This window comes from Metopolophium dirhodum, chromosome 8 (assembly GCF_019925205.1).
Source record: "Metopolophium dirhodum isolate CAU chromosome 8, ASM1992520v1, whole genome shotgun sequence".
Taxonomy (NCBI): Eukaryota; Metazoa; Arthropoda; class Insecta; order Hemiptera; family Aphididae; genus Metopolophium; species Metopolophium dirhodum.
In genome coordinates, this window is record NC_083567.1 from 14,863,017 (window position 1) to 14,888,840 (window position 25,824).

The 25,824-nt window shown below is 33.1% G+C and overlaps 1 protein-coding gene and 1 pseudogene across 2 annotated transcripts in view; one reads left to right on the plus strand and one right to left on the minus strand.

The window, feature by feature from the left end:
* LOC132949839 (cGMP-dependent protein kinase, isozyme 1-like) overlaps positions 1–25,824 on the plus strand; it is a 61,295-nt gene that overhangs the window by 32,126 nt on the left and 3,345 nt on the right. The window contains exons 1-11 of one of the 2 annotated variants that reach the window (XM_061020916.1): positions 14,860–15,099; positions 15,225–15,467; positions 18,966–19,117; positions 19,208–19,350; positions 19,470–19,607; positions 19,749–19,918; positions 21,491–21,593; positions 22,330–22,468; positions 22,712–22,815; positions 23,189–23,420; positions 24,287–24,518. In XM_061020916.1, the coding sequence (XP_060876899.1) occupies positions 15,237–15,467; positions 18,966–19,117; positions 19,208–19,350; positions 19,470–19,607; positions 19,749–19,918; positions 21,491–21,593; positions 22,330–22,468; positions 22,712–22,815; positions 23,189–23,420; positions 24,287–24,518 (1,644 nt within the window). In that variant the 5' untranslated portion in view covers positions 14,860–15,099; positions 15,225–15,236. Of the gene's footprint in view, positions 1–14,859; positions 15,100–15,224; positions 15,468–18,965; positions 19,118–19,207; positions 19,351–19,469; positions 19,608–19,748; positions 19,919–21,490; positions 21,594–22,329; positions 22,469–22,711; positions 22,816–23,188; positions 23,421–24,286; positions 24,519–25,824 lie in introns of those variants that run through there. The other variant, XM_061020917.1, reaches the window with a different exon arrangement.
* LOC132951498 (uncharacterized) lies at positions 1,019–12,013 on the minus strand (annotated as a pseudogene).

The window sequence follows — 25,824 nt, forward strand, 5'->3', positions numbered from 1 at the left end:
TTAGTCATGATAAGTGTTCTGAATTTTAAATACTTCAAAATTACTAATTTCACTCTTCTTTTCTCCATTCTTATTTAATGAAATTATGAAAAATAATAATATTTTTTTTTTAAATCTCCTGATGTAAATTATTAGTACTGATTAGTGATCACACGTAACAAGAATTTATAATGAATACGATTATCTAAAGCACTCATTGATACGATAATATATTATAATGGTCGTGAATTTGTGATATAATTAATGATTTATCCCAAAGTTGACTGGCGTAGTTCAAAAATTACTATTTTAACGGTTTTAATAACTATTTGTGGCAATGTACAGCGCCCTAAAAAAACCCCGAATAATTAACCCTCCTCCCAAATACTTTATATAAATTCAAAATAAAGCACCTGATAAAATTTACTTTAATTTTTTTATTTTCAACGAGTTTTGAACAAAAAAAATATTGTTTATAATTAATAACCTATTATAACCAAGTTTGATTGATTCAGATTGAATCCACCTTAGTTATAATTTTATCATTTATCACTTAACAAACTGGGTCTAAATTATTTATTATGATTTTTGTAGCCATACTATGGAGCTAGTAGATTGTAATTTGTATAAATGCATTGCACTATCGCAATATTCAGTGTTTGCTCTTTCTGTATAGTGTATGCTATTTGTTGTTGGAAGAAATTAGTTCAATCTACCGTATTATACTAATGACCAAATAAATTACTCATAGCAATATAAATATATTATAAAAAATCCTTAGAAATATAGGCTGACTCCGTCTGTCTCCGTTCAGAATCGTTTTTCGCATGCAATATAATGATCTATCGTTGAATTAAAATGTAACACACCCGTAACGGGTACTTATAGACATGCAATAGCACTGTAATATTGGCCTACTCAATGTGAGGTAATATACTCAATACCTACTAAACAGCTACCACAATTGTTTACTGTTGTACCGCCATAGTACCTACCACATACAATTTGCTACCAGAAACCACCCTCAATTTGAAAATCGAAACATTTCTACTGCTCCAAAAAGACGACGACTTCAGACACACGTACAAAAATACCACACGTTCTGGCGCACAGTATCACTGTAAAATAAACACAACTCCACTAAGAATTTAACATTTTCGTTAAAACATTTGCTTTTTATTTAATTCAACATTTATTTTTATACAACAAAAACGTATTTATTTTCAAAAAAATAAGTTTTATCACATATTTTTATAACCTTACAGTCCGACGAGTTCGGTCCAAATAGTTAAAAATCCTCTTGGTACGATAGTCGTGGTGTCGCTAACCGTTTTTAACCTTTCAGAAGCGACGTATTTCAGAGCTGACTTTTTAACCTGAAACATGCGTATATTTTGTACTATTACAATTCGAGCTTTCATAACATAACCAGTCCAATAACGGTCCAGTAAAGACCGTATCGTTGAATTTTCTCTACTTATCGCCGTATTTATCACGATTTTTTCGGTATTTTTTTTTTCGCAAATATAAACTCCATTCTTAGTGTTGTATCATAGTATACTTACAGTGCGATATAATGCTGATCAACATTTTATATTTAAAAAAATTTAATTGTATAATAACTTATATAACATAATTTTAAAAAGTAATACTCTTGTTAAAGTTATAACTTACTTATAATAACCTATGTAGTTAATGCTTAACCAATAAAGGAAAAAAAAATTACCATCAAATATATTATAAATTAAATATGCATCCCTTTTGTAAATGTGAATTTTTCATTCAAAAACAAACAGAAATCATGGTTGGTTGTTTATACACAAGGCAGCGCGCATGTGTATTATACCATATATGGTAACTTTTAAGGTAACAATAAATGAATGAAACCCTGAATAAAACCATTGCGTTTTGTTCGGGGTGAGGGGCGGTCCATTGGATAGAAGACATTAAAATTGTAAGACACTATAATTTTGATAAAAAAAAACTAACTTTAAACTCTTTTTACCTGCACATGCGCAATAATAAATACAACTTTCTAGGGACCACTGCTGTTTTTGAAACTGGATTTCCCTATTTTTTTTCTTGCAACTTTAACTTAATACGTTTTTTTCCCATAAAAACCGACTTTTTTAAGAAGATCTAAAACTGTAAGAATTACGTAATTGACATTTTTTAACAATGTAAGATTTTACAATTTTAAATGTAATTTCGAGTGTTTTAGTAGATGCGAATTCATATATAAGTAAATTTGTTAATGCATGGGAGGTGGTATACGGTTGTGTGGCGTAAACACATACAATATTGTGAATGGCGCATGCGCAAAACGCCAACCAAGGCAGTCAAATATACTGCCTCGGGCCGCCGGGTACATTGTATATAGCCGCTCTACTAGCTAGGTGGGGGACAGCTCGCATAGTGCTTAGCAAGTAAATTATTTGATATTAACTGGAATGACCCGCCTCACCCCACACCCCGCACCACAATAAGTGTGCGCGGGCACGAGGCCACCAAACTAGTCTGTTCTTAAAATACTGGAATTAATTCTGGAAATCAGTTGTCTTGATAAAGTAATTAATAATAATAAACATTAAACATTGCGATGACGCGCGACGCTGGCACTGTCGTCCTGCATAGTGCATACTGCTCAGAAATCTGCTAATCTATTACGATTATAGAGACTAGAGAGCTCAGTGCTCACCACCTTAATCAGTACCTACCTGGCTACCTATGAGAAAACATCAATTACAATATTAAAGATTAAACATGGGAGCACACGCCAATGTACGGGGCGCTAGTGTTGTAATGCCTAGGGGCGTAAAAATGGTAAGTCCGCCCCTGAATATACGAAGTAGGCGATATTCAATAAAATATTGGTCATGAATTCGATTTGTGGTAGGTATAATTAATACCTACCGAAAACGTGTCTTCGTCCGTCTTAACGTGTTCGGCTGAGTCAGTTCGTCTTGGAGGTACGGACAGTCTTTCTATTCTCGGCAACAACATCGATAAAGGTACCGTGCAACAATTGCACTGGAGACATAATTAATGATTATGTCATATAAATATTAATGTAACTTGTTTATTTTAGAAACATACATCGGATGATCCATTAACCGCGTATGTAAGTATGTACGTATGTAGGTAATGCACTTATTATTTCCAAAAACTATTGTTAAAATTAAAAACTAACGTTTTTAAAACAATTTTAAGTCAACATTATTTTTCCTATAATTTAATAACGTATCGTTATAATTTAAAAAAATATTTAATGACAACTTACTGCTTTTTAATTCTTAGTTTGTTCTAAAGAAGAATATTTTTTGGAGTACTTTGACATATATAAAAATGGAATTTTAGAGAAGTACCTTGTTAATGAGTTGTAAGTAGTTATAAGTATTTCAAGTTTAGAAGAGCATAGAACAGGAGTGACCCATAAAATGTTGGTCCAACACTTCACTCATCCAAACTAAAAACTTAAAATTAAACAAAAAAATTACTAGTCCGAAGTTGTATTTCTATGTATTTAAAATTAAATACTCTGAACAATATTCTGCTTCAGCAAATGTAGTCTTTCAAAAAGTATAAATTTAAAATACGATAACGATTAAAAAAAATATTAATAAATATAATTTTTTTCAAAAATGTTGTTTTGTAATGATTAAAACGAATGCCTATGTAAAAGATATAATTTTGAGAAACGTTAGTATTTTCTGAAACTATGAGTGTCTTACGTTAAATGGATCACTCGGCACTCCAATGTTTACATGATAATTGATAATTGATTTATAAACAGCGAATTGTAAGTCATTTCCAAAAGTATTATAAGTTATAACTATTATAGTATTATCGAAATGTTCATTTGAGGTGCCATTTAATAATGTTCTTTTATTTTTAAGACAATAAGACTTGTTGCACTAACCACTATGAAGTATGAACTTATCATTTTTAAATGCCCACAGATATTTTCAATTTCATAATCTGAAGCAGATTTATGAAAATGCTGAAGTATAAATACCGAACAAATAATATTATTGCCTATTAGTCATTATATGAACAAAGTTTTGAGGAACCGGATGAAAATATAAAGCAGTTAGGTACCTTTAAATAATATTAATTTAAGAAGTAGTTGTTTCTTATTTCTTCAATAAAAATAAGGGCGATTTTGTTGGTAAAATGTTGCAAACTTGTGGAAATTGTGAGTTTTTTCCAGTTAAAAGAATCACTGTGTAAACACATAGGTATTTACTTTTTATGTTTATTATTATAATATTATATGATTCAAGCACACCTTATGCGGTGCCTGTTCAACATCCGATGCCGTCCTCCGCGGGATGGCCAAATCGTTAATCCTCGAAATGTCTACGCGTCGAAATCGACGCCTTACGATTTCCTCTCTGAAATTGATTCCAATTCATAATAATATAATAATACGTATTTCCGGGCAATTAATCTACAAATTTACATACGAGTACATTTATGATATAGGTAAATTTTTGTCAAATGTTATCAATCCCACCATCACAATAATAATTTGTTGCCTTATGTTTTAGCCTGTTTTTTTATTAATATTGTCCTTATTGTAGACTATAATATTGATGTCGTAAATTGTTTTGTACTTCCCCCCCCCAAAAAAAAAAAAAAAATTCAGCCATGTATCCACCACTGTGGCCACATCTTATTAGGTATTTACCTACTTCTGAAAAATAAATCATTTCATGTACGTACCTAAACCATACGACAACTAATGTTGCCATACAGAAAAACATGTATAAACAAAACATATATCATTGTAACGTTACGTATATATTGTTTTGTGCAATAGACTCTGTTGTTTTAAAAACAACACTTGTCTTGTGGAAAACGGGACTTTGTTTTACACTTTACACATTGTTTGATAAAAATTGTATTGATATTATGAATTAGATTAATAGTTAATTCCTATTAGGATTAGATGTGTATTTTGAAATAAATTATAACACATTTTCAGGACATTTTATAAGCTTTAATTTGAAACTAAAACATTGTGTCCAATTATCGATTGTCAAAGGTTAATAAATTTAATATAATATTCCATATTCAATTTTTTGCAACATAAAAAACAGCACATTTAAATTATATTATTGCAACTTGCTATGCCTCAATTGTAATGAATAATTAATGTGATCAATAACAAATGTAATGACAATATATTTCATAAAAAATCATGTGGAAGTGTACATGTATTTCATGGGTGCAAATCACCTCAAAATAATAAAGCACTTTAGTACTAAACGAATTTTAGAGGAAATAGACCTATGAAAGGCTTTTCCCCTCACACTCACCAAATACCATAGGTTCTATCTTTGTTACATTTGATGCCTCTATAATTATTATAATATCAAATATAAATTTAAATAAATTATAAGTGCAAAACTAATTATTTTGATTTATTAATAAGTACCTGATCATTATAGGTACTATCAATTTGTTGACAATTAATAGTTGTCAGCATATTTATTTAAAATAATGTCATATTTCAATTTTATTTCTCTTTGAATGTAAATAACTTACAAGTCCGATAGTCTCCTTGATCGATTGTGGTACGTAAGTCCAAGGTTTTTAATTATTATTTAAGATATAATCACAGGATTTGGGTTGCTAAGAACCTTTAGCACCCCTGAAATTTGCGCCAATGTGTATGTTAACAGTTATTAAAATCATCACGATTTCGAACATTTGTGATTGCAATTTGTATTTTGTTCTCTACCGATAATTATTGCCTATTGGGCACTTCATACGTTTCTGATTCGAATTTAAAATACTCACTCATACAGCATACAGGTGGGTGTCCGGAAAAACACCGGGTGATTCGATTAAATACGATCTACGCGCTATCCGCTTTCAAATTATATTCCATCGAAATGGCCGATCTTATTATTATTTACCTTCTGATAAATACTAATAATTTTATATCATATAGTATTATGGTGTTCAATTTATTGCATACTAAAATGTAATATCATTTCGGTCGTGGCAATATTATATAATATTATATAGGTTTTCAGTGGAACACTAATAAATAAAACCCTAAACTGAAAAAGAAATACTACTGTTATGTAAAATTATGATATCTAATTATAATAATAAAATTACCTTTATTTACCTTGCGCATAATACACATAATTATGTATAACACATTGCACGCGCGCTTTCTATATATTATTGTTTAGAGACCAGTGGTATAGTACGTGTGGGTAGTTAAAATGTCATTTATGGATTTCGATATTATAAAACAATAAACCTGAAAAACTAAACTACAAACAATAATTGTTGTAACTATATTTTATGACATCAATTATCGTAAAGAGGAAGGAACACTATTATTTTATTGTTTGCTATTCGTAGTTCCAATAAAAAACACACGGTAATATTATGTAGAGCAATTTAATCGGCTCCCAAATAGAATATAGGTAGTCATAAGTCGATATTTTAATCTTAACAGGTATTATTAAAAATTGCCTCTTAAACTTTGGCTAGCTATAGTTGGTCCCCGATAAATTTATTTTAAAAATACATAACATATGGGTTACCAAAATGGTATAAAAAGTTAAGTTATACTGCCTTATAGCACATATAATATTATAATTAGGGTTTTAAAATTTCATGAAATTTATTTTCTTGAAATATTTTATGAAAAATAAAAATAAAATGTTTATTATATCAAAAAGTTTATAGTCGTCAAATTCCAAATAAACATTTTTAAAAGTTTGTTTGTTATATGAAACAAAGAAAATATGTAACATATTTACATATAATTTATAAGTTGTTTAACAAATCTATAATATAACAAATTTAAACATTGCCTTTTAACTCTTATGTTACAAGCTCATAAACCAACTCAACATCAAAACATATTGTTGAGAGCCATGACTCTGTGAATGCATATTATATTATATTATAATTATATTATATTATATTCACAATGTATATATACATAATCCACTCTTATAACAGTCGTGAATCGTAACCTTTTACAATATACAACATATGATCTAATTATTAAATAAAAGAGTCCAGATTCCGTATAGTTAATTACATGATGAGATAAACAATAATAATAAAAAATTCAAAATATATTGATAACAAAAATAAATTGTATTTTTTATTATTCGCGTGTTATGCTTATTGGACAATATTTTTATATACTGAAACCACGAAAATATACCAGTCATAATTCTAAACTAGATTTTCTAAAAATTACAATACACTACAAATTGTTTTCCCTTGGAGTCTTACTATTCATCTATAGCTTCATACAAGTCACAACTATTAATGTAATAACCACTTGAACCTATATAATAAAATATTCAAGATCAATGTTCTTATATTTTTAAAACCAATTTTTTTGGTCATAGCACATTGCCAAGTGCATTTTAAAGAACTTAAATTGTTAAATTATATTATTTTATGGTTTTAGAAACTAAATCAAAAATCTTTTTTTTCGGAAAGCAAATTCAACTGTAGGTTTTGAATTTCTCTAATATTGGTAGCCAATTCGATTGTACCGTAATATATTGTAATAATATATTTTATACCCACATAATATTATATCAATATTTTATTATAATATGAGTCGTATACTCACGTGCATTCGTAATAATCGAATCTGGGCTTGGATAATTCGTTTAATCGGTTGGTATTCCACGACTTTTTTTGTACTTTTTTATTGTTCAATCTAAACAATGATTTATTTATAAAAAAAAAAACCCATTACAGTCGTCGATAAAAATACATATGCAAACTATCAATATTTTATTGACCATAAATTATGGGATACAACAGTGGCACGCCAATTAAGTATTACTTATTGGTTATTACGTACTGGTGGTAGGTATATATGTATTTTTTATAATTTCACCAACTATAAAATCAAAAACTAATGTGATAGATATAATAAATGTAAGGTTATTTATTAATTTTATTTTATTTACGTCGTAATAGGCAATAGGCATTAATCCTGGTGCGAATTTATAAAAAAAATTAAAACAATAAGTACCTCCACTGCGAGGCCTCTTCACTCTGTTTCCTGTGCGTATTAATATTAATATCAATTAAGCGTAGTGTTCAACTATTATTACAGATTGTCTAATAAAAAAATTATGATTAAAAAAAACAGTACTTATCGGGAATGTTTATAGTTCAAATCCAAAACTTCAGACTTATAACAGTGATAACAATTAAGATGGTGGTGTAATGTGATCTAGAGTAAACCGAGTTGAGATTAACACGCTGTGCAAACGATCGCGATAGTTGGTTGAACCCATAATGGGAAGGGGGGGGGCGGTCAGGCCATTGAAATAGATAACGATTGCTATTGTTGTGGGAGAGTACACGAATAGATTATAGAGAAGAGTGTATCAGGAACACCCAAACAGCCGCATCAAAAAGCAATGTGACGAAGGAGAAGTCTGCATCAAATCGGTGGGAAGCAGGAAGGTACGACGAATACTAAGGGTGGATCGGATAATACTCTAATTATGCCGAGGGTGTTTGATTTCTAATATAAAGACTGCAAAGGACAACGATTTTTTTTGTACTCTCTAATCCATATACACAGTTGATAATCATAAATCGTCAATGCGAGCATTGGGTATTAAAGTTAGGTATGCTACTTTCAGAGTTATAATTTATGAAAAATTGACCTCATAATTTATTATGCTTCGAGATCGTAAAATAAAAACTCCATGTTATTATAGTCGGGACTGCAATGATCCATACGTTTACGTATTGTACGTACACTTGATTTGTAATTAAAATTCGTAACAAACAAATTTCGTGTTCAAACAAAAAGTTTAGTGCAATCACAATTTATTGCTCGGAGAAACGTGGTTTCGTTCTGTGTCGTTTCGTTTTACAAGAATAATATATTATTTCGGGCGTTATAGGGTACCTGAAACAATAAATCCCACGCAGAAAACCGCACATTCACAGTCCGCGTTAACAATAAATAACTCCGATAATTTCCCAATAATGGCGGAAATCCCTCGGAGTAGTGACATGGCCCCACTCAATCATCGCTCGTGATACTCCTAAAACCTTTTAAACGTCCCTTGGGCCCTATGCTACAATAACGACACGATATAATAATGACATCTATATATAATATAATGGCAGCCGATCAATATTGTCACGGAAATGTTACGAAATCGCCCAAATGATATTATATATATATTATTATTAATAATACCATAATATATAATATTATATACGAATACGATTCAACGTTGTGGTGCGAAATAGTTCGAAAAATAAAAACTTACGAAACTAAATCTTCACTCCCCGGTATCACTAAATAATAACCTAATGGCTAATCCCTAAATAAAATTTGAAGCCGGTTACTTTGGTCTAATCTTTCGTAAGCGTTTAATATGACAGCCGTCTGTCCCCGTGTCGTTCTCCCCACGATAAACCACTGCGTAAGCTTTTCAAACTATATACCGGTCAAAGACACGACCGTCCAAATAATGTTATTGACTGTCAGACAGCGGCGTGGCAAACTTCTTTTTGGGCAGGGACCAAATACAGAATTCCAACCCACCCACTCCCAAATGCAATTAATATTCAACTGCATTACTTCATCTATTATGTATTAATATTATTGCTTAATTAAATGTCTTTACTCCAATTATTAGTAGATATGGCACCCCAAGCGCCTACCCGCCCACCCACCTAATAACCATAACATAGGGATCGAGGCCCTTGAGAAACCCCATAACCACGACACTGTTGTCAGATGGAACGCCGACTGGCACTGTGTGACGCATTCATAATTATTTATTGTCTAATTGTTTTTTAATGACGTCCCTGTTATTATTGGACGCGCCTCGTTAGGTACATTAAATGTCTAAATGATGTAAATGCTGATGGCTAATTATGTTTTACTTTTTTCTCAAGAAAAACATATTTTAAACAAACGTATCACAGCTGCATTGCACTTACATTGGCATAATATTATGGTGACTTGTGGGTGTGGTGACATTTTAAGTAATTTTTATTTTTAATACGGTAAAATGCATTAATAAATAATGCAAAATAATCAATTATGTTTTTAAACAATAATAAATTCTAGGAAGTATCATCTTGTAAAAAAAAAAATGCATAGGTAATGAAATATTTATTATTTATTTTGTTTTTATGAAAATAACTGTGCAGTTTTCAAAGAATTTAATCATTTATTATTGCATAAAAGTAATGTACTCTGTACTGAGATCCGGCGAAAATGCGAACATCAAAGTAACAAATTTTTTAAAAATATCTACAAAAAATAATAATACTGTTTAAAAAAAAAAATTAATCACGTACGCTAATAAAAGTGGCATTTGAAGCGTTTTGTTTAATAAAAGAAAAAAAGAAAAAAGAATAATGTTCTTTGAAGATTAATCAAAGTTATTATAAAAATAAATTACTGGCCATAGTTAAATTAAAATAAAATAAATACTGTAGTCAACTGTATAGGCATATAAATAATAAATGTAATATGAGCAGTCGCTAAATTGCTATTGTTGAGTCTCGATAACTCAAATGTCAAGTTGAATAAAATTAAATTTGACTTATGTATTTTTCAAGTTATGTACCTCAAACCAACTTAAAAACACTTTAACAAAAAAAATTCAAGTTATCGAGGCATGACTGTATATTTAAGTATTTCTATTGTATTGTGATTATGACTATGATTTGTAACGTTTATATAACATTTAAAAGAAAAAAAAGAAAATTATTTTTTTAAACAGTAACTTATTTGAATTTTTTTAATCTTTAACGCAACTAATACACCAGCTGTATAGTAGTATGGCCATCCCATTTTCATGTAACATTATAATATAAGCATATTATTATTATTACAATATATGCCTAGGATTTTAAAATAATAATACTGTAAGTTTGTGTCAAAAGTGTATATAACTCTCATTTCTCAATGAATAAGCGTAACATAAGACAAACACGTCATCCCTTATGCCTTTTGTACCTATACACATATTAATATTATATAGTTCATAATTTTTCTATAACACTTTCCAATGGGATTATATCATAATAAAGTGATACACAAATAGTCACACTGTTAATTCATAATTATCGCCATGAAATTCGTGCGTATACACATTGTTATATTTTGTTCTTCTAAAAATGTATTGCGTGAAGGTGTAGGCGGATGAAGGTGCAGATGATTCGTTGATCTTATAGTCTCAGCTCTGCAGCAGGTTGCTTATACAGTTCGTGACGAACACTAATATTAATGTTATTATTCGACGGTACTTTGATACACCACGCTATGAATAAATTCTCGCATAATATAGGCACACTGTCGACAAAGCTTTGGACTCGGCTGTTTCGCGAATTTGATAAAAACAAAAAAAAATCAGACATATGCAATCCAAGAAGGACGTATAGTCATTGTCGACTATTATATTATATTATCAAGTATAATATATACTCTACAGCTGGTTGGTTTTTTAAGATATTGACCTTGGACGACAGGTGTAGTGGACGATCGATTTTGTATATATTTTACGTAGTGTTCGATCGTTTAGGGGTACAACCAGGAGTATGCAATTTTAACATAACCTAAAATTTGGCGCCACTACAAATGTTTCATATTATAATAATATACAATACTATGATACCTATACGTATAACAACTCACTTGTAAACTATTGGTTTTGTAGTCGTAGACGTTTGTATACATTTCTTCGTTGCTAAACTTGACCAATACTCTTTTCTTTTTTTTATTATCAGTTGTTGCAATCTTTTGGATTCTTCTTCCACTTGTGAAACGTTTATCTATAATATGTATACGTTTATAGCTGTGTTCTAACGTTTAATTTTACATCGTCTACAGATGACAATCAAACGACTATAATAATAAAGGTAATAATATTAATAATGATAAGGTTCTCACGGTGTTTATTATTTCATCCCTAGGATCGTCATCTACTTTTGAAATTATACAATTTTCGATTAAACATCTTGAACACGGATTTATTCGCCCTGCCATGGTTATATAAAACAAGATATTTAGTAGGTAATGAGTAGTTACATTTCAAAACAAATTATTTTGAATAAACGTCTCTTAGATACCATGTATAGTGACTACCATACTGATTGTATATATAGCTTAGCAAAATATTATTATATTCGTTTGCTATTTTCATATATTTTTGTAACAATAATAAAATATGATGAATGTATGTACTCCGATACAGTGTTCTATTACCTATGTTAAATAGCACTTAATTAATAATTATACAAATTAAAATCCAGTATCCATAATTATACAACCAAGGTACTTTGTATAATTTGGTAAAAATAATTAATATCAAGTAATCAACTGTCATTTAATAATTGTCTTCTATCAATTTCTGCAGCTACTATTATCGTAGAATATGTTTTTACAGCTAACTTAGCTCTCAAGACATAGTAATCTTAGGTTGGAAATCAACGTCAATATATGGGCAACAAAAAAGTATATTCAGTGATATACTATCGAATCATTTATTGATCAATTATAAATACAGTGAAACCTCGATAACTCGAATCGGTTGGGATGAAAAAAAAATTCGAGTTCTCTAAAATTTGAGTTATAGACAAAATTGCGTGTACTTATTGAAATGCAGGGGCGAAGATATTCCTTCGAGTTATTGAGGTTTCATTGTAAATATCCGAAATTCTCTCAAGGAAAAAATAGGCTGGAGCAATTGTCTTAATATTCCATTTATGTTTAGTCAATAATAATAGGTTCAAACTAGAAAAAAAAAATGTCTGGAAAAATATCGTCAGCAAATTTGATTATCTCTGTACCGTTTTAATAAAGAGCTTAGTATAGTAGTATACTTACTGGGACCGGAAAATAGCCTTTTGCAGTTGCAAAATAGAAATAGCTTGAGCGAGTTTAAAATATTACCTACCTCCGACCTATTGTTATTATAATTTTAGTTCTAATATTTTTTTTTTATTTATGCTTTATAAACAGTATAAAATCTCAAGTAGGTACTCGAAAATATGGTCTATACTAAAATATGCATGTATACCTACTATTAAAAATTCAAAAAATAAGATTTTGAATAATAACTACACAAGTAAAGAAAAAAAGGGATGTTATGAGCAAAGTGAATCATCCTGCAGTATATATATATGATATGCTTCACCTGTGTACATTTTTAGTCTGGCCTGATGACGTTTTGACCATAATATCATAATGATTCAACAACCATCTCCGCGGAGGTGGCACTTCCGGTGATTTGTCCCGTATAATATATATTTATAATCCCGCTACCGGAACCGGATGACGTTTTATAGTCCATCGACCGTGAGATATATTATGTGACGTGTGATGTATGTCATACTTCCAGCGGTGCGCCTTTGAATGAACACCCTACTATGGCACTATATTCTTATTTGTTCCTCATTTATCCCCTTTACTGTAATGCTGGTTTTTGTTCTTACTGACTGTTTTCCAACTATCTTCTATTTAACTTTATCTTTAATCATCGTCCTCGAGCTTTCAATTTAAAACTTGCAAATAAAATCATTATTATAAAATTACAGAAAAATATTTTTAAAGACTTTCTAAAACAAACGCAAACAATGTTATACAAATAAAACTAAATTATCGAGTCAGTTCAATTTCAACAAACTAAAAATTTATTTTCTAAAATTTAATTAATATGCAATTGTCTCTCAAAATATGATAGATTAAAAAAATACATTATAATATCAGATAAATCAAATATTCAAATCTGATCAAATACATACACGAATCGGACTAATTATAGACTTTCTATTTAATTTTATATTGCATTTTTTTCTGAAATTTTCAACGATTTTGTAAGTTTTGCAGTTTTTGTATACTTACTTCGTAGGTGTTAAGATAAAATAATATACAAATCATTATTTCTTAGGTAATTAATTTTACAATAAAAATATAACTACGATGTAAATGTTCACATTATGGATTACCCTAATAGTAGAGAAGCGTACGGTAAAGATTATAAAGATACGGTGATACGAATTGTCCCGCCCAAAATCCAATATTTTACAATAATAATAATAAAACGAATACGAAAACTCACCTTCCTGCGGCTGCAGGGTAAAACCTATACTCACTTGCCCAAATTATTTATGGACAGATTAACGTCTTCGAGGTGCCCGAGCTCGTACAATAATAATAAAATATACACGGAACGACAATAACATAAACGACGATCGTCTCCGAGTAAAAAACGTCTTAAGTATAATATATATATGCGCATAAACACGATACATATATAGTCGAATGTGACGGTGTGCGAAATCCACGACGGCGGAATATCGTTTTCGAGGGTGCTCGGTACAGCCATTGGGTCGCAGCCGGCAGTGGACGAGGTGTGCAGTTATGAATAGCGACTTTGGTGACAATTTTTTACGGCGTGCGCGTGAAAATTGTAGAAAAAAGAACAAACGATTGTACACAACAAAATATGTAACATCGCCGTGCGATAAACGTATACTGTACATAACATCGTATTGTCGTACACGCGGAAAAATATATAATGTTTTTATTATTGCGTAAGGTGTGCTGCATCGTTACCCACTGGGTCGAATTTATAAGATTCGCGTGACAGAAAATATGCCCACCGGTGGCGATGGCGTTGAGTTTCGCACGCACACAATTTTAAAAGACCCTGTATACAATTCTATAATGTCGTGAGTTCGTGGGCGGTCTGTGACCTAATTAAAAAAAAAAAAAAACAACAACCAGTGTTCGCGTATTTCAACTCGACGTAATAATAATATATACGTATAGGGGACGACCACGATAACGGCGCCAGCGATAATAATTATTTCACGACGTTTTTTAATTTATACACACTCGGTGGGTACACTTCGCAAGGCCGACTGACTGATGGACGGTGGCCGCGGCGGTGGCGGTGCACCCGCATCGAGTCCAGACCAGTTGCAGCGTCGTAGTGCACGGAGTGTATAATAATATTATATGGCGAAGAGTCCGTAGCACGACGACGACGACCGCGACTGTGGTATAACAATATTATTATCAAACGCGAATAACAATATACCTAATATAATCACCGTTCGTTCGGTCGGGTACGTATAATATATTATACCGGGGTAACCGGGCCGCGCACGCACGTAAGCCCGACGAACGGGCCAGCTGGCGACCCGCAGGTAGAACAGTATTATTATAATATAATCGAAATAATAATATATAGGAGGACTACGGCATGTGCCACGCGCTGCTGTTGTTCATGGGCAACGCGATTTCTGGCGGTGGCGGCGGCGGAGTCGGACGAAAAACGACCGAGTCGACCCGCAGTGCCGTGTCCGACCTGAAGATGACTACCACCACCGCCGCCGTGAGCGAACTTACCAGGGACGTGGAGCGTCTCAAAGCGGCCATGGACGAAAAGGACCGGACCATCGAACAACTTGGCAGGACCGTCGAAGACATACGCGTGAGTCTGACGTCATATTAATAACAATGACAATATGATAGTGCGCCGGGTTTCCGCGAACCCACCACCCACCACCCCGCAGTGGTGTGGCCGACTCGATGACGATTGCGGGCGATCTGCACGCAAATTTTAAATCTCCATCGCCTATACAGCTTATGTATTTTTAGTGCGAACAAACATTATCAGCTTTAGAAGTTCATATTGTTTGGGTAGGTATATCTTTTCTTTTTTTTTTTCGTATTATCGAGGACTTGGGAGAGAACCGCGATTTGCATTGCAGCTCCCCGGAAAGGGTAGGTATGTCTATATAGCAGTGTACTCTATATTACTTGATTCGCGAATATTTAAAAGCAACACGTAATAAAAAATATTTTGATACATTTTATTTTATTTTTACTATTAAAACAGTAATTATAATACTACCTAAACACTATACTCAATATTAGAATATATAATAACAAAAATAAAAAATTAAAATAGTTTTGTACAAATACCTAAATCCAAATAACCCGGATTACGCGTGGTCGGATATAACACGTGCCTGCCTAATATTATATACGTAATATAAATATATAATGATACACTATAGTTATACCTACAATCGCTATTTATTAAAATCTCGAGACTAAAATGGCAGAATAAATAATAAATAGCTAATAGGATTTTGTTCAAAATGCACAGCGAGATAAGTCACCGGTGGCTTTTATAAACGAAACAGACTTCGCGAGGACCTCTTTCACCACGTCACTGTTAAACATTTGGCTATAGATGATACCTAAAACGTAAATACATATAACAGTGAGGCATATACATAGTACATAAATATTATATGTATGCGCTGCAGTACATCGGTCAACGGTCATATTATAACAGAACTCGTCGCTCGTCAAGAACCGCGGTGATGGTCAACTCGGTTTTCCCAACTTTTCGGGAGGAGCAAAAAACTGTTTCGTTGCTAATGGAATTTTAAAAATTACCGAATGGCCTCTAAACACCCTAAACAATTATCAATTCAGAAACGTGTTCTACATCTGAAAAGTTCTATACATTAAAATAATGGTCCTTGATAGTGTAATATTTGCACTTATTATGCTCACGTTGTATACGCCGTACTTTGCATCAATGGCAAACTTTTCGAGTAGGAACTAAAAATCGATTGGCCTGCACCGCAGTTTTCATTTATTTCGTTTAATTATTAAATTGTCAAAACACGAACGAATAATAATATATAATATTTTATACGCACGCGAGTAAATAATAACGCTTATTATACTTATGCTGACCTCGTATACACTAAAATGCCGCAAGTCACTAAGAAACGCATTTATATGTTAATCATATATAATAGTTCTGACTCGGGGTACACTGCAGCTAACACTGCGCAGGCTTTTATTTTTTTTTGTCGGAGAGGAGGTGTGGGTGACTTGTGGTGTTTTAGCTTATTTAAGAGCAATGTGTATGTTACGTACGATACAGATATTATAATACGTACTACGTTTTGCCAATCATCACGAGTAAAATTGTTATAAAATTCGGTGTGATGATTCAAATATAATGATATAGGGTGATAATAAGTGTACGAACACATTTATTAAAATTATTGCGGCAAACGGTGTGTTATTATAAATAATTTTATATTTTAATAAAATATTGCGTCTTATCACTTTTATCCATTTATATGACGTATCCTTTGTACAAATGCCGGCCACCACCGGTGGTAATGTTTGATATAGTGATTAGTGGCATATGACACAAAATAGCTTCCTGCACCGGTGCGTAGATAATAATATTATTATCTACTGCTGCAGTTATTGACCCACTTGGGCTCGAAACCTCCGATTATCACCTAGCTGGGTGTCGGGCGATAATTCGATCCCACTGCGCGTTAAAAAAATATACGCGACGGCGTCTGACGTCAGTGGCGTCATCGGAAACAGTGGGTGAGCTACGTGGGACAGCTTGCCGATTCCCTCCCGTGGCATTTATTATGCGAATGGGGAGGGGGGCAAAAGTAACATTTCGCTGTCCCCCGATTGAGATTACGAAATAAAAACCACGATGATATTATATACAAACAAAAACGAAGTCTATTTAAATCGCGGAATATAAAATCACGTCGTACGTGTTGTCAGTTACACGAAAGTTGATAGAGTTGTATATATGTGTTATCTACGCCCAGGGCCATATTTACACTTTTTGCGCGCTGGGTCGACGATATTTGTGAGCCTCCAACCAAAAAAAAAAAAAAATCCGTTTTTTAATTATTTATTTATGAAAATGTTGTTAAAAACACTGATAATGATGATACATTATTTTCATTATTATCAAAATGTATAACAACATACCTATAATTACTGTAAACTATTAAAAAGATTACAAAAATGAATAATTTTGCCCTCTTAAATAAGGCTCTGTCTACGCGTCTTAGGTTATGAGACTAACATTGTCGGTTTGCGATGATTGCGTGAATGTGGATTTATTTATAGTAGAAAAATAGAGAAGTATTACACAGGTATGTTACTATCCACAATTCACTCGCAAGACGAGTGGACGTCCTATACCAACCATGCACTCGGGGAGGCAATATAGATTAACAATGGATGTTTTATTGAGACAACTGCCTAAAGTCTAAAATGGGTGGGCGAGCGATAAATGTTAAAAATACAACAAATATAATATAATGAAATATAAACATTTTGTTTTGTCTTAAAAATTATTTTTAGTAGGTAAGGTACATAAAACTTCATATTTTGGGTATATTTAGCACTTCAAAACACCCCCACCCCCCTGGAAAATCGTAAAATATTAAACTGGTGTCCAATTTTTAGCAATTATATAATATATTATCAAAAATCCCAAGTTGGTACGGTTAGAGCCCTGACTGATTGACGATTGTCTTATCTCAATTTCGCCTATATATAGACGCAGAACTATTGCTGGTACACAATATATCTAATTACCTATATTGTAATAGTAATTTATTTACTGAAATAAATCCGATTTACAAGATATACATTAAAAATGTGCTATTATTTAAATAGAAGACCAGTGGTCGCCTATACAGGGATGCAGGATAAAAAATTTACTTTACCCGTACTTTCTGAGATAAAACTCTAATATTTTAAAACCTTAATTCGATAAGATCAAACATCATAGATAGGAATGGACCGCATATTCCATATGCTCTAAGTTTCAGTATTCAATATTCATATAGATCATGGTTTACTCTATCGAAGGCTTTCTCGATATCGGTATAAACTACATCGGTTTTTGCACCATCATTAAAAGAATCCAATATTTTTGGTTTAAAAATACATAAATTAATAGTAAAGTAAGGTAAGGTATAATAGTAAGGTATTATAGTAATTGTGTTGGCTAGTGAACGCAGACTGCCACTGTCTATCTTAGTGTCGTTGCGACAAATCCAGTCATTGTATATCATTGTAATGAGTGGGTACTTAACATGTATTCATGTTTATTTGGGTTTTGTTTGATTAGAACATGCTCGAGAACGCGATATCAAATCAATTTCTTGTGCCATCGCCGCAATCGCCGCAACACCGACTGGACAAAAAGAAAGGGGTGTCGGGAGAATGTTCGACTACGACGGAAACGCCGATACCGTTTCCCAAACAGTCCAAACCCATCAAGTACGACGTTCTTATTTTACAATTTTTTTTATCATAATAACATTAAATTGCATGCACGCTGTCACGTATCGTACCGGATGCTGATTTCAGGACAAAGCATCTAATCAAACAGGCGCTGTGCAAGAATCAGTTTCTGAAAAACCTGAACACCAACCAGATGTCTGAGATTGTGGACGTCATGTACACGAAAGACTTCGAAGCTGGGTCGTACGTCATCAGGAAAGGCGATCCGGGTACGGATAGCTTTCATACAATTTATGCGTTCGCCCTGCAAAGAGAAAAACTTTCAATTGTTTTCAGATATATTGTTTTGTAAATAATATTTAAATGCCATATTGTTATACTACTGCAGGGTGTTGTTTGTATGTGGCCGACGAAGGAAAGCTCGACGTGATCCAGAGCGGGCGGGTGGTCGATTCCATCGGACCTGGCGATGTGTTCGGCGAGATGGCCATACTCTATAACTGTCCACGGACCGCGTCGGTGAGAGGTAAGTGAGTGGGTGGCGTTGAACGACTACCTAATCCAAAACAGTTATATTATATTTATAATATTTTAAAATTATACGTCATATCAAGCGGTTTTTTAAATCCCGTGGTTTCTCCTCAAATTGTTATGGATTTGTTTCTAGCCGTCCAAGATGTCAAGGTGTGGACTTTGGAGAGAGTGGCCTATCAGCAAATCATGAAGACTTCTGCTATGCGGCGGTTCGACGAACGAGTGGGATTTTTGAAAAGCGTACCGTTAATGAAGGATCTCAACGAAGAGTTTTTATCGAAAATCGCTGACGTCTTGAAAGAGGTACGTCACTCGACGATAGAAACCATATTATAATAAGTCAATATTTGTTCTAATCGATCCCAATACATCATATTATTATCCTACTACCGACTACCAGATATTTACCGGCTACTGGACATAATATTATGTAGTAAGTCCACAAGGTCAACTTATTTGTGTCGTGTCATTAAAACACCATAGTATATATTTAGTGTATATTTAGAATGATATTGAAATGGGGCTAAACCGATCTTAAGTTTCCTTAGGTTAAAATTAGTTGTTCTTAAATATAATGTTTATATGAGTATGTATATTAAATAGTACCTATAATATTACAACAAAGTAACGGTTAAAAACACTACAACTACGACAAAGACAAATTATTATAAAGGATTCCATTTAAATAGGTACCAGATACTCAAGACCTACTCAAACGAAAATAGTGAACTAGGCAAAATCAAATTTTGCCGCCCTTAACAATATAATATTATTTTGAAAATGCCGCTTAAATACCGCCCTAGGCGTGGGCCTATGCCATTTACCCCTTGAGCCGGGCCTGCAGATACTAGAATAAATAGGTGAAGATGTTAAATATTTATAAGAACGTTAGGTTTGTATAGGAAAATCGAAAAAATTGTTATTAAAATTATAATAATTAGGTATGCATTGTGATTTTTTTTTTTTTTTGAACTTGAGCCTGGCGACTATGGCCATTAGCTGTTGTAGGGGTTATTAACTGTGGTAGGGGAAGGTTGGTACAGTAGGTTGATTTTACGATCGTTTTAACGGTTGTTACGGTAGGTAGCAAACACGTGTATGTGTGGCAAGGTTTTTAACTACTATGAACCCGGGTGGTCACCCATCCGGGAGCTAGTAGCTGTGGCCGTTACTTACTCCCAGTCGCATTCCGCGACTGGTAGCAGCCAATGCGCCACGCCAAGCCACGAATTGAATCGTGATTTGTAGGTGGATCGAGGATGTAAATAAACATAAGTAGGTACATAAGTAGAAAAAGAAAAAATATGGTATAATGTGAAAATCATTTGCTAAAAAATTCACAGATTGTCAATTATGTTGGTCCCAACTCCCGAGAATTTCAGCTCAATGCCAATATTATTGCATTTTAATACTGCCCAACCCTGCCTATATAGGTACGCTAGTATGTGTTTTAAAATGAACATTCTTTCAATAATTTTATACTCGTTTCTAAAAAAATATTTTATAATAATAAATTACTTGGGAAACCATTTGCGCAGCGAAAACAATTTTAAGTAACAAGTATATGTAGTAGGTATTATATCGGTATATATATACACGGATAAAAACAAACTTCGAGATTTACTCATGCCTCAACAAAAGGTCGGAACCCTAACGACCTTTTAGCGTATAACTTGTCCAATGCACGCGGAAATTTATGTCAGACTCGACGCATTTGACATTTTTGAAAGTTTTCAAAACGCGTATAATACTCATATAATATATACCAGGGGCGTATTCAGGAATTCGTGCAATAACACATACTGCAGGACATTGACTACGCACTTAATTAACGACGACCGTAATTTTCTCACAAACCTGAAACCGTTTCTGCAGGAATTTTATCCGGAAGGGCACTACATCATAAAACAGGGCACATTGGGTGACAAGTTCTACATACTGAGCGAAGGGCGAGTGAAAGTCACGAAGACCAATAAAGGTTAGTCCGTTACGTCACTTAAAGAGTCATATTATCATGAACATTTTGTAAATTAATATTAATCGAATACATATGGACACTAATAAAACAGCAAACACGCCGTCAGTATGCGTACCCGCCGTGCCGGTACGGTTAGGTACGGTCACAGTGGTCTAAATGCGTATAGGTAATTAAGGATTTGTTTTATGGGATTTGGGTGCCCTCCTTAACCGGAATAACCGAATTACTCAAAAATTTGAAATTTCCCAGAAGACATATTATAATAACGTAGAAGGGTCCATGGTTATACTCGAAAATATCCAATTCTGGGCGGTGGTCCTATTGGGTGACTATCATTTATACCGTTTGGGAGAGTGAAATGATTTTTAACTGCGTAGGATAACAACCTCGTGAGGGGTGTTTTAGATACGAACGTTTTTAAAAATAGAGTTCATTATTAGTTATTTATTATGTATTTTATAAGTGGCTTTATTTTTAAATGGACATTGTACATTACTATACACTATTACAATATGCTATAAATTTATAATTTTATTGTAAAACCTATTAGTACGCTTATTCGCCCAATCGGTATTTAACTATTCGCCCAAACGGTATACGCCCCCCCCCCCTCCCCAATTATAATACCGGTCTTTATACATCTGCAGTTCGGGTTTATAGCGATAAATACGCGCCAATTGTGTACCAGTTCACTCGGAAAAAAGTCCGAGACAAAATTAAGTGCAATAATTTTCAGGCGAAGACGAAGAAGAAGAATTCGGCGTTTTGGAACAAGGAGAGTTTTTCGGGGAAGTGGCGCTGTTAAAAAAAGACAAGAGGACTGCCAACGTCGTGGCCATGCATCCGGGAGCAGAATGTCTCACGCTAGACAGAGAGTTAATAGAATATATATTTATTTTTACTAAAAATATGATTGATTACTTTCATTATATTATTATAACTGCACTTTGGGTGTTGGCGCGGTGTGTGTTCGTATTATATATAGGTATATTGTAATAACGTAAAACACATTTCACGCGCTTGTCGATAATTAATATAATTATTCACTGTGCATTTAAGCCTATATTTTAACAATATACGTACAGAATATAACAAAATTGCTTTTTATGTGCGAACAGGCCTTTTGTGCATTTCATCGGCGATCTGGAGGAACTAAAAAACAAAAAGTACACGGAACTTCCGCGAAAGCCCTCGGTCCAGTCGCCGGTAGAAATCAAGACGAGTACGTACAAATCATTGTTCTGTCAAAACGTCAGATATATTGATTAACAATATGCGCATACGTCAAGTATAGGTACAACTCACTATTGCGTAAAAATGTAAGATACATTAAGTAGGTATCCATTTTCAAATACCTATAGGTATAGCCATGAGTATGCTGTATGAATAACAAAATTAGAAAACATAGAAACCACCAGGATAAAAAAAAAACACTTAAACGTTATTATTGTTTCTTTTGCAAATATTATATAATATAGTGGAGTGTTATAAATAGTTTAAAGTACAAAAATCCACCGAGGAGCTACAAGTGCAATGTTTCTACCTCTGAGTAGTATAATACCATATTATAATATATTATAAACTCCGTTTTGCAGAAACATTTTACCCGGAACTGTTCCGCGTGGAACTGACCGATTTCGAGACGGTCGCCACGATCGGCGTGGGCGGCTTCGGTCGGGTGGACTTGGTGTGTCTGAAACTGGACAGAAACCGATCGTACGCTATGAAGAAACTGAAAAAACAACATATCGTGGACATGCAGCAACAGGAGCACGTGTACAACGAGAAAACCATTTTGGAATCGTGTACGAGCCCGTTTATCGGCAAGTGAGTATACAAACGTTATAAATGTATAGGGAGCGTTTGGATTCTCGTGCGATTGTGTATTTTTGGATTTTTGTCAGAAATCGTTACGGATTATCGTTACGTAGTTGCAAGCAAATGTCTTGCATATTTCGATAAAATTTGATATGTTTATCGCATTCGCATATTTAAGTGAAATGTAATTACATACCTATATACCATAGGTAGCTGTTTCCAGAAGCTAATTTAAATGTAAAATAATATTTCGTCCAGTAGAAAATGATAATAAAACAATTTACCATACTGCGGACCTATCTATTTTCAATAAACATATATCAACTAAATATTATCACGTTTTTAACTTAGCAAGAAGTGAACTTTCTCGTTTATAATCATGTAAAGCAGTTTCACCAAAAAATTATTTATCTTGCATTGAGTTTTAAATTAAAAAATATTATTAAATAAACGATTTAATTGTGTGTAATGAAAACATATTTTTTGCATACATTCACGATGTTCACTGGATATTAGATGGCAAAATACTTTTTAGTGTATAATAATCCATTATCCATACGACCATACTCTAGTTATGATTATTTATATAAGTACCTACTCAGCAGTTTACTTCCGACGCCGTAGTGGAGGATTCGTTTTTAACAGATTCAACCGTCGCCCTACATTATATAATATTATATTATCATCACGTCATATTAATCCACACGATATCATTTATTTTTATAAAATAAAAGCAATAGTAAGTAGGTATTATAGGTACTACGGCATTTATTATTTTATAACTAAGTCGTCAGACAAAATGCCCTTATTGCAGTAATTTATTTTTATTTTTGTTATAATGAAATGGACATTGATCTACCGATCGTTTTCCTTAGACTTTACCAGACGTACAAGGACAACAAATACGTATACATGTTGATGGAGGCTTGTCTGGGCGGCGAGGTGTGGACGCTCCTCCGGGACAGGAGGTGTTTCGACGACAACGCCGCGTGTTTCGTGGTCGCATGCGTCGTGGAGGCACTGGACTACTTACACGGAGCCGACGTCGTCTACAGGGACCTGAAGCCGGAGAACTTGTTGCTCGACCGGCAGGGTTTCGTGAAACTGGTCGGTTTTTAAATCAAATATATAATGTTAACCATTAACCCAGTAACCCACATTTGGCTTGGGCGTGGGTCACAATCACCCTGTCGTATATATATTCCGAAACAATATTTGAATTTGTTTTACCTAAACAATATTGTTTAATTTTGTGAATAACAAGAAAATTCTGAACATAGTTACACGGAATTCGGTGAATGATGGTATAATATAGTAATACACTAATACCTTTAAAAGTGAAAATGAACAGGTCAACAGTTTAGGTGGCAAAAGAACATTTATTTCTCCCTGCCTGGCAACAAACACATGGGTAGCGTCCTCTAAACTATAATTATTTATTAATCTATAAATTAGTATGTATATTATTTATGCACTAGTCGTTCATATACAATTGTATTTATAATTATGGAATTATTAGAAACAGTTAAATTACAAAAAAAATTGATTATAAAAAATAAGTATTTTTTTAAAAAGCCACAAGGCATAGGGGCGGGGGCGCCTGCTCCCTATACGCCACTGAATTCGAGTATCAGACGTCGATCCCGAGTCCGTTGTTTGGATTCAATCGCTCCGCGGGAAACTCGGTGACATGTAGTAATAATAGGTATAGTAGCAAAGTGAAGATCTATATAATATCTGATATCGATCATGAATATCCAGTGTATACTTTCTAACGAAATAAGTTATCATTCATATTTTCTATCGCATCGGTCATTTTATTAGTACAATATAACCGACAGGAATAGTTTTCGTCAAAAAACTTGTGGTAACGAATTCCCTTAGGAGGACGCCACGCGTGGAATTCGCATCTGTTGTCTCCGTCGGCCGTCTTACAAACGTACCACGTACATTAATTGTATTCAGCAGTTCCAACTTGGAGTAGTTCCTTAAATAATAAACCGAATTTACTTATTATAAAAACTGAATGATAAGAACGTTGTGTCTGTATTTTCGCATGGGTTTTTTAACGATATTTTAATTCTCCACCAATAGTTATAAGTTTATAAGCATGTAAATTATTATGATTTGAAAATTCTTATAACTAGCTAAAAATGAAAATACTCATGAGAAAACACAGATAACATTATGTTCTTGCCTTTAAGTTTGAAAATAAGCCAATTCAATCTATCATAAAAGGGTTTCCACACAACTGCTGAACGACATTTTGCTGTTGTACGTTCGTAAGATGGAGATACAGATGCGGTTGTGGAATATTCTTAATATTTTTACGGTGTACGATGATCCCAATATTTTGTTGTATTTTTTTCTTTTATTTATCCGTGCGCCAAGCGGTAGACACCTTCTCTTATAA